General features: G+C 46.0%; 1 protein-coding gene across 1 annotated transcript in view; it reads left to right on the top strand.

Annotated features, from left to right (window-relative positions):
- Positions 1-10474, top strand: part of FAM234B (family with sequence similarity 234 member B) — a 32525-nt gene extending 22051 nt beyond the window's left edge. Inside the window, exons 8-13 of the mRNA XM_081060453.1 lie at positions 142-285; positions 459-540; positions 3250-3402; positions 5798-5915; positions 7034-7254; positions 7866-10474. Coding sequence (XP_080916579.1) covers positions 142-285; positions 459-540; positions 3250-3402; positions 5798-5915; positions 7034-7254; positions 7866-7871 — 724 coding nt within the window. The 3' untranslated portion in view covers positions 7872-10474. The remainder of the gene's footprint in view (positions 1-141; positions 286-458; positions 541-3249; positions 3403-5797; positions 5916-7033; positions 7255-7865) is intronic.
- Positions 10475-10896: the final 422 nt, after the last annotated feature.

Here is a 10896-nt window from a genome sequence, read left to right on the forward strand (position 1 = left end):
GAGTGCCCCACTTGATAAGAGATGGTGGGAGCCGAATCCAAGAGCATGTACAAACATGTACACTGAGAGAAAAAGCCCAACTAGGTGGGTCAGGAATCTCATCCAAGCCGGAGGCTAACTGCTGGAGTCTTGTTAATTCAGTGATGGTGTTGAGCTACTGCAGCTGGTGAAGGCACCGGATTCCAACTGCAGCAACCTCCTGATCACAACGCGACAAGGCCTCGTCCTGCTTCGGGGGCACAGCCTTCTGCCTTCTTGGACACTGAGCCTTGACGGCTTGCGCAGGTTTGCAGAGCTTTTCCTCGCACGCGCGGTTTTCATCCACTCTCCCATGTTCACCAACTGCCCAGAACAGTGGTGTGGTCTCTGGGGCTGATGCAAAAGCAGGGAGGGAAGGAGTTCCGTGTTTTTCTTGTTTCTTATTCGCTGTCGATCACTTACTTTGTTCTCATTTGCAGCCAGCCTACTTCTGGGTATTTCACTGATGATCAGACATTAGACTTCCTTCTGCAGATACAGGATGGCATTGGGCTGAAAAAGGTAAAGCCTTGGGACTCAAAATCAATCCAAATATATATCCAGTAGGTACTTTGTGCCCAGCCCTGTACTAGGCATTGTGAGAAGCAAAAAGAACCTAAGATATGGTCCCTTCTTTCCAAGAACTCCAAGCCTAGCTGAGTGGATCAAATGAAACCTCACAGTTCAGTGCTAAAACCTGTAGCTCTGGAAATTTTTCTAGCTAACCTCCTTCCTGCACAGGAGGACCTTCTTCTGGATTCCTGACTTACTCGTACAGTTAAGCAATAGGAGCCTTCTGAAGTCACTTGGTGCAGAAAGACAGGCATTAATCAATTTAATACTTCAGGACATACATGTATACATCTGAGATTTCAGAGAAGGCAGGACATTCTAGTTGCTGCGTTATTATGGAGGGCTTTATAAAGGAGGGAAGGATGAGTAGGGCCTTGAAAGCTGAACTGGATTTCTGTGCGGAGGGCGTAAATGGGGAAGCATGCTGGGTCAGGAAGACCAGAGAGCCAGAGACAGAATAGGATGGCAGGTCCCAAGGACACAGAGTGGGTCTTTCTGATTGTACATGAGATTGCCTATGGTGAGCATAGCAATGATTAGATAGACAGTTATTCATGTCTTTAACATTACAAGTAGACTTAGAGTTTTAAAAATTTCTTTGTAATGCTTGACCTAGCTTTTTGGCCTGTCTTCGCTGTAAAATATGTATCTATATATCGCACACTGTTCCCTGAGAGTGAGTGCAACAAACACTCATCACCTCGGGCATGTGCCAAGTTCTGTGCTGGGTGCACAGGTGATGTCTGGAGACACAGCACTAATGACAAGGCCACCATCTGTGTCGCTCATATCACTGGGGTGTCTGTGTGCACACAGCTCTCCTGCGTTGTGGTAAGTGCTTTCACGGAGGTTTGCGCAGTGCCACGGGGATGTGGAGACTAGATGGAGATGCTTTATGTTGCTCAGAGGTCGAATGTGCAGAATCATGAGAGCAGAGCAAAAGTTTGCTGGATGGACAAATAAGGATGGTCTGAGAGGCATTCCCGCCAGAGAGATCAGAAAGCAAGGCTGCAGAATTTGGATGAGGTGTTGGAAGCAGTAGGGTTATTTGGTCACAAGCAGATCTGATGATACAAGAGTCACTTCAGGGAGAGTTTCCCAGTAGTACTGTATAGGAAGGAAGCAATGTCTGATTGTATTTCAAAGGAACTTCGGGTAGAGATGGGAATTTTTATTGCCATTCCTAGGAAAGTTAAAGGAAAACAGTAGATACAATAGGCCTGTGACGAGCTGAGATGCTGAGGGTTCACACCCGGATTTTAATCTTGGCTCCACTACTTACTGGTGATCTTGGGCAAGTGATAATTTCACCTCGCTGCAGTTCCTGCATCTGTACAACAGTGATAACAGTACTGCCTACCTCTATAGGCATATTGTGACAGTTAAATGAAATAATATGTGTGACTGGATAAAATTGTTTAGTGCAGAATCTTGAACTACTAGGCTGTTTTCCTCTCTGCTTCCTTAGAGGAGTTTGTCTCTCCAGGTGGTTCCAGGGTCTTTTGTGAGGCAGTGTCTGAACATGGACAGAGAAGGGCAGGACCCGAGAGACTGGAGGAATAGGGAAGTGATGGTTGAAAGACGTGCAGTCCTTCCACTTACGGAAGAACAAAGACACTGAGGACAGAGGGCAAAAGGCATTGGGGCTAGAGGTAAATGGGAGAGTTTCTTTGGGATTTTGGCAAGTGACAGGCTTTAGAACTGTGAGGTGTGAGGTGTTTGTGGTGATGGAAGATCTAAGTGCTGCCAAGGATTATAAATTCAGCTCCCTTAATTATCCTTTGAGAGATGCAACTAGGGAGAGAATCTCCTCTTGAGTTATTTTCTCCTGTTTCGACTGTGCTTTTTTAAATTTGAGACGTCCCTAGGGCTGGCTGCCTATGTCACAATACCAGTGGTCAAACGAGAAAGTTCTTAGCACTGTGGCCTAGTGCTGAGCTGACTGAATCATTCCCTCTACATGTTGCTGCTGTCGGGGGAGGGAAGGAGCAGGAATGAGGCACTGCTGTTGGCACCTCATTTCGACACCACCACTACAGAATGGCTGGCTGCTCTGTCCAGGGACTGTCTGAAATCTGAACAATTAAGTCACCTCCTGTCTCTGAGCCTCCATCTTCTCATCTATAAAAGGAGAGGATCCTTTTGTCACTTTGTCAGTGGCAGCTGTTCTATGGGGTTGACTGTGTCCGGAAGTGTTACTAGACCAGCCACACTTCCAAGTGGTTATGGGTGGAAGAAAACAGCATTTGAGGGAGCAATGCAGGAACCTGCTTCCTCCTGAGCTGCGCTTCCCTCCGTCACCTTTCAGCCAAGCAGCGTGAAACCTGACAGCAGTCCCTGGCTCCCTGCTGTGGATAATGGGAGGCTAGATAGAGGACAGAAAGTCCTCTCAAGACACCAGGTCCAAATTTACTAGATAATTTGTAATATCTTCTTCTCACCTGAAAATCCTATGGTGCTTTAAACTCTGTCAGATGGTAACAAGGTTTGCAGAAAACTGGGTCCTGATCCTAGCTGTTATTTAATGGTCTCTGAACACCGAATTTGTTCACATCTGATAAGCTCAGCCTGTTACTGTGTTATTTGAATATCTGTGTGTGTGTGTTTCCTTGACTTGCTGACTTTCTAAGGCCAGGCTGTACTCATTGTCTTTTGCAGATGATGGTGGTGGATGGGGACTCTGGCTTGGTAATTTGGAATTACAGTGCTCCATGTCACATGAGAGAAACGCCAACCACCTCAGCGGTTACTGCAGACCTGAAGTCTGTCTTCCTCTTTTGGGCCGAAGGGCTTTCAGCATCTCCCAATTCTGTGAGTGAGCTCAGAGGGTCCCTTTGTCACTTTGTCAGGTGGCAGTTCTTCTGTGGGGTTGCCAGGGTCCGGAAGTGTTATTAGACCAGCCACACTTCCAAGTGGTTATGGGTAGAAGAAAATGGCATTTGAGGGGGCAACGCAGGAACCTGCTTCCTCCTGAGCTATGCCTCCCTCCGTCACCTTTTAGCTAAGCTGCATGAAACCTGACAGCAGCCCCTGGCTACCTGGTATGGATAGTAGGAGGCTAGATAGAGGACGGAAAGTCCTCTCAAGACACCAAGTCTGAATTGACAGATGATTCATATGTGCTGCAGTTGTTGAAGAGAGAGAATTATGACTGGTCTGGAAGGCGCAAGGAAGGTTTCAGGGAAGGTGAAGCTGGGCCTTGAGCTGAATAAACTGAGACTGCAGAAACAGGTGTGGGGGTGGGGATGGCAAAGCAGTGGGGAGGGACATCAATGGGGCAGAAGCTGAGAGTTCACCTGGGGGATTATGGGAGAGACGTTCTAATACATAGAAGGCAGATCTTAGAGAGTCTTAAATGCTATATTCAGTATTTTGATGGGGTCGATGAATCGAGGGGTCACCTATAACAGGTGCCTGGGAGATTTTAGGGGGACTCACCCTGATTTCATTCAGTTAAACACATCTTGACCAGTACCTACTATGTGCCATGCACCATGTTCTCTGTCGGGACCTGAGGATACACTGGACACAGTGCTGGCCCTCTAGAGAAGACGGATGGTCCTCGATGATGGGGGAGCCTGAAGGGGAAGAGTCCTGAGTTCATCAGCTGCATAACTCAGACAAGTCCCTCAGCTTTTCTCAGCTTTGTGCTCTTATCCATGAGTGAAGATGCGAATCTATTCCCTCATTGTGAGGATCAGATTGACTGAAAATCTAGATTATAGTCTTAACTCTGCCCTCACATGGGACCATTGGCAATTTACCTGACATTTTAACTTCCTGGCTTCCTCATTTAATAAAATGAGGGGAATGGACCAGGTGACTCTTACATGTACGTGTCGTCTAAAAATAACCTCAAAACAAAGGCATGCTACACATGCAGTAATAGAAAGTACAAATAAGTTTAGATGGAAGTACTAAAGGAGGGAGATACTAATTTGGGGGAGATTAGGGAGCATTTTTGAAAGAGGTGGCATTCAAGTTGGGGACCTAAGGACGAGAAGTGTTTTAATGTGTGGAAATGGGCTAGAGAAGATGGTTGTTAAGCAGTCTTAGGGGGAAATAAGATCTGCAAGGTTAGACTGAGCGAAGTAGAGCATGAGTTTAGGTAATCGTGAGACATTCTTGAAGCATGGAGTGAGCAGGTCCATAATTGGAGGAGGAGGCTGGAAAAAGGCAGATTTAGGTTAAATGGTGGAAAATAAGATCTTGGTTTTCATGCTAAAGAATTTGGGCTATTCTGTAGGCAGTAAGGACGGAGTTTGGCTATTTTCGTGTCCTGTTGTCTAAGTCAGAGATCTGTCCCACCGTGCAGGGGTTCCGATGGGTGTGGGCAAAGCCCTCTTTTGCTTTGTGGGCGTGCGGTGGGAGTGTGGCAGCTGCAGGCTTCCCACGCACGTTTCTTCTTGCTAGTGGACTCGTTCCCATGCTGACGATGTAGAAGCAGGGTGCCTGTCATCCCTCCCGGTTCCATTTCCTCCATGAGGGGAAGCCCAAAATGGTCCCACGGGAGGGGTGGTACTTGGGGAGCCCAGTAGAGCAGCTACCTATTGGCATATGTCTGTGCCTGCCGAATGCCATCCTTGCACAGAAGTTAAATTGTTAAAGGAAGTTCCAATGTGCATTTCTTCTGCTGTAGGGAATTTGGAGACTGACACAGAGGCCTTGCAATTTTTGCTTTACAGGTAATAACTTGCTTCTGTCTGACCAACGTTCTGTTTATTTCTGGAACTGATAAGATTTTTAACTTGACACTTGCAGTTGGCTTTAATATCCAATGAGAGGAAATGTCTTTGGTGCACTGTTTTCATACGTAGATTTTGTCTCTATACATGCCCACCCGCTACTGGGGATGAACCCGCACTCGAATGCTCCGTAGGCAGGCGACTGTGAGGTCTCCACATTACCTTTCTCCCTGGGGCGTGTACATTTCCTTTCTGCCTTTTTTTTTCTCATAAGGGAGGAAGCATTTTCTAGCTCTAGTGGTTTGAAGAAGTTCGTGATCAGTCAGTGTTTTGAGCTCTTCGAATTATGTCTCCTGTATATGGGAGTTTCTCTCTAACACATCACTGCAGTTGGGATCAGGCCTTAGCATCTGAGAGGAATTATGAATCACCACTGTGTCCTCTGCCCTTTTCATCTGAGAACCGTGGTGTGTGGGAATGCAGAGTCACCTTTGCTCTTCCTTTTCACTTCTCCTTGTCAGGGTGTCGTCCTAGGAGCTGAGCCACCCAGCCTTCACCACCTTTACCTCCTGCATCCAGCGTTCCCCTTGATTCTTCTGGATCTGGCTAACGCCACTGGCACAGTGACAGCGTCGAAGGGTCAGTCCTGGTGCCGGTGGGGGTCTGTGTACGCATACCTGGGAGAGGACGTGCTGGCTGTGTGTGAGGACACCACTGTCCTACCTAGGGAAGGATGTGTGCTTTCAGATGACAGCAGGGGGTGTGTGCTGAGTCGCCCTCATTTTCCCTGGGGTCTGTGGTGCCCGGAGCCATGGCCAGAGTGTTCCCCCGGGACCCCGAGGGTCCCGGGGGTATCCCCCGGGGTATGAGAAGCCATTCCCTCTGCATATGCTGCAAGCCCAGGGGAACGTGCAGTCCCATTCCCAAAGTGTCTAAGATGGTAATGACTCCTGCAGCCACTCACTCAGCAGACATTTACTGAGCATATGCCAGGCACTGCGCCAGGGGCTGGGAATGCAAAGAGTAGTAGTTTCTTGACCCTATAGGAGCTCAGGACTTAGAATTAACTGAGAGGGATATGATGCAGGTAGAATGTTTTCTCAGTGTCTTGGTTTAGCATCAGTGGAGCCTTTTCTCTGACTAGTAAAAGTAAACATGCCCATTGCATAGAAATGGCAGCCAGGGGACAACAGGGAAAAGAAAAATCTCCCAGTCTCTGACCACTCATCCCCACTGTTAACATTTTGGAAGTATTCTTCTACTTTATATAATGTAGCTAAATAATATCATATAGCAAAATTGGGATCATGTATTAGGGACCCATAAGTCAGGAAACCGAGACCCTGAAAACTCAGCCACTGCTGCCTGTTAGTGTGGAAGTGTCTGATGGTCTCCACCTCAGGGATTCCTTGCCTCAGGCTGTCCGAGGAGAATCCGCTGTTCCTGCTGGGGGAGGGTGGGGAAGGCCAGACTGGCCACGTTTCCTTTACTTCTTTCCATCTTCTTTTGCCATTCAAAGACTTGCTGTTTCCTTACAAACTTACTTGCCGTGAAGTTGCTTGGCTGGCATCCAGACCTTCACCACTATGCAGCCATTGTCTAGCTCAGTACCTTACATTTATTAGGTGCTCAATAAACTTCTGTGAATTAATGAAGGAGTAAATGAATAAATGAATCTAGCTGCGGAACCCAACTACTCTCCTGTTAGTGGAAGTTTTCTGTCCTTGTTAACTGCTTTTGTTTTTGTCCTTCCTCAGTTGGAATTAACGACCTCTGGAAAGATGCCTTTTATGTTACCAGGACAACGGGGCCAAGCTCCAAAGGCCATCCAGCACCCTTGGTGGTCAGCAAGCTTAGTCTACGGTGGGCACTGATGGAGGGCCAAATGGTCCAGCTGAAGGAGACTACCCCCAAAATTGGCCGTGGGGAGCTGCGAAGATTCCTCTCGAGGATAAAGTTTGTTGATTCTCCCTTGCAGGTGAATAGCTTCTGACAGACATATTTAGTTACTGTTGAGGTTGAGGATAAATACTACCAATTCCAACTTTGCTCTTCAGAGAGTAGGGAGGATGGGAGCCTTCTTGAGTAGCTGGGTACCAAGAACCAGCTGCTTTGGACCAGGGCCATTTTCTACGGGTGCTTCATGACCCTTGAGAAATGTTACTCAGTTGTTTTCATCTGAAAATGGTACCACTCCCTTAACGGACATTTTGAAATGTGGGGTCGTGGTTTTGATTCTCCCAGTGACTGATGGGGGTGGGTACTACTGGTATTTTCTGAGTAGGGGTTAGTGATGCTACAAGGCAGGGCTTGTGGCAGTTGTATGGCACTAAGAATTATCTTGCTCAAAATGCTAAAGCCGCCCCCTTCCCTATTCCCAAATACGAGTACTGTGGTCTAGTTCAATATTTAAGAGCTTACCATGGAAAAAGATAAAGTCTCTGGGCCTTTTGGAGGGACACTTGTGAGCTATTGGGGCCACACAGAAAGACAAGAAGATAGAGGAATATTCTGACCTTCAGGTTTCCTCCATTTCTCTGCCTGCCATGGAAAAATTAAAGTCACTGATGCTTGCATCTTTTTCCCTAGATCTAGTCCGATGGAATCTTTAGTTTCAGAAGAAGCGAACAGAATGGATACTGTCTCTCTCCTGTCGGTGTAAAATCAGTTCTTTGGAGAGAAGGAAGACATCATCAACCTCATTTCACCACGTCTGTGTGGTTGTTGCAGAGCACTTTGGAAGGCACGCTGGAGTTCTCTGCTAATGGCACGATCCATTTGCTTGGGGTATTTCACCTACCTTTTCAATCCCTGTATTAACCCCCTCTAGGCACTCTGTGTGGATAATTTGGAAATGTGAATCTTATATAAGTGTTTTATATTTTGTATGTCTAATTTATAAACTCTTACTGGGAAATTTCAGTGAAGTTTTTCCCTGGAACATTTTGTTTTGCATTATGCCGTATGTGTAATTTTTTTTTTTTTTTTAGCGTTGTGATAAAAGTATTTTCTAGATACGTCCTAAGCTTCAGGGACCCAGTTTCTTGTCCTACTGAAGTACATCTGGTTTGTTTGGTCATCGTAAGGCTTCCAGATGGCCTGCCTCTGATTTTGAGGGTCACTCATTTCCCTCCTTTTTCTCTCCCCACCTGTTCCTCAGCTGCTTCCCAATCTTAGCAGCAGCGCGAACGGCTGACAGCGGGAGACTGAGTGAGCCACCCTGGCATTTTCATCTCTCCCTTGTCTGACGTGTCCCATCTCCCCTCACACTTTCCATCTCTATATATTTAGTGACCGTAAGAAGAACCATATTCCTATCAGAAGAGGAGCAAGAGAAATACAGTTTCAATGACCCACCTCTGACGAGGTCCGTATGTTACTGTGTGGTCTTTTCGTTTTGCCAGTCATAATCTTTTTTACTGCAGTAACTTAAGTTCTAGTGTGTATGTTATCCCCAACTTCCTGGAAAACCGGAAGTCAGGAACCACTGAGGCCGATAGCCTCATCTCTGCTTCATATCTACACTGCTTTCTTAGCATATTCTCCTGGGCATGCTCCTTACTGCTTCTCTTTTGCTCTCTTTTATTCAGGGATATTTTTGCTTTGCTTGCATGAGAGCAAAGCTGTTTCTGGACTTTTGTTCCATGAGTCCAGTATGCAACTATTTTGTCCTGTACATCTTCCTTGTAGAGCCTTTAAAGCATTGTATTTTGAGAAAATTCCTATGTAAATACTGTAACTTTTATAATTGGTTAAGTTCTTTAGAATTTTTTCCAGTGATTCTCCCTTCTTCTGTATAAATATAGTGCTTCTATTAAGTTCTCTCCTAAACTTCTAGGTCATTGTTTAGCAGAAAGTCCTCCCACATTAGCTGGTGGAGAACTACTTTTCTTCTTGAATAATTTTGATAGGTCATCCCTGAGTGCAGCTCAGTTTCTCTCTACTTGAACTTATATATTTTTAGCTTGTGTTAATAATGGGATTCCAGAAAATTTAGAGATTCCAGAAAATTAGGGGATATATATTACTTGCCCGACTGGTAGACATTAGGCATTATGACATCACAGAGGTTGGCGGCAATAGCTCCACGCGGGCACATTGCCTGGCCTACAGGTTTCTGGGCAGCCCCTGCCTTAAGCCTGTGAAAACACATTTGGTTTCAATACTTTGAAAGGCATGTGTGGTCAAGCTTATTGTAAACTTGGGGAGATAATTACAGGATACCCAAGAGTATGGGGATGATTCCAGATTCCCTTCTAGGGTTTGAATCTACCTGGCCAGCAGAGCCTAGGATCTAGTTTGCTCTAGTAGAGAATTCGAAGGACTAATTTATAGGTGACTGAATATCTACAACTTGGGTGGTGGTCTTGCAGCCTGGGCTGAGCTATCCAGGCTTACACCCGGTTCTCCACCATATTGAGGCTTTCTGGGAAGGCAGCCAGTTTAGGCAGGAGTAAAGTGCAAAGTTGTTTCCTGAGGACCTGGTTTGGGGGCGTTGTTTTAGGCAGAAGACTATATTTATCCTGGGTGAGTTCCAGAAATATATAAGAGGAAGCTAGAAAAACATAATGTCCCTAAATTTTTCATGGTGTGTTTGCTAACTAACTTAACATAGATTGTTTTGACTGTGATATGTTTGAATCTCTTTGCTAAACACAGTACAGGTTTTAGGTTTCTTCTCCCTCTTGCTTCCAGTACAGAGGGTATAAATGATGGTGGAAGATTGAGGAAGCTTCATCTGACCAGTGTGGGTGCCGGTTTCTTGTCCAGTGTGTCCCCAAACTTCCTTTTCCTCATAGATACCCACCCACCCAGATATCTGAGATAGGAAGTACTGCTTTCTTTCTCCATCCCCAACGTGGGGTTGCCAGCAAAGCCAATATGACAATTACCTAGAAGTAGTAACGACTTCTGCAAATGCAGGGGTCTTCCTCCTCGCAATCTCTTTCCTTCCCTCACAAATCCTCCCGTGTGCCCTAGACATTCCCACAGATGGTCTCTCCTCGCTCTTCTAGTGGTATGGTGATACCAACCCCTTGAATGTAAATTGCTATCCGTGAGATATGGGGGATGGTGAAAGAGGCAGAGCTGTGAAGGAACAGGGACAATGGCGCCCTGGCAGCTGGTATATATATTGTCAGGAAGCACTATTTAAAATGTGAATTATTACAGAACAAATAAATACTATGTAATAGGAACATATTTGTGTGCCATTGTCATTCTTCTTAGTCGTCAAGGATGGTTTGTTTTCCCTTATGGAAAAGAGAAAGGGCAAGTGGATGGATGAAAAGGTGGGGATCCAGAGAGGAGTGTGTGCCACAGGCTTGTTCACTGCGGAAGTCTCCCATGTGGTTCTCCACTGGAGAACCATAGTCCTATCTGAATAGCTTCAGTGCCCATTTCTGGAAGCAGGCCTGTCCCTGCATGGGGTAGAAGCCTCATCTATACTAGTCTCTTGATGGCTTCTGTGATAATATCTAATTTTCATTGGGTACACACTCTTTGGATGCAGGACATGTAATAGGCAGTGTGGAGGACATGTTATACGTGTCAAAGTGACTTCATCTTCCCTTCTGTGACTTCTAAGAAATTCGAGTGCATCACGGAAGGTTGAGCCACA

The sequence above is a fragment of the Rhinolophus hipposideros genome (assembly GCF_964194185.1).
Source record: "Rhinolophus hipposideros genome assembly, chromosome: 9".
Lineage (NCBI taxonomy): Eukaryota > Metazoa > Chordata > Mammalia > Chiroptera > Rhinolophidae > Rhinolophus > Rhinolophus hipposideros.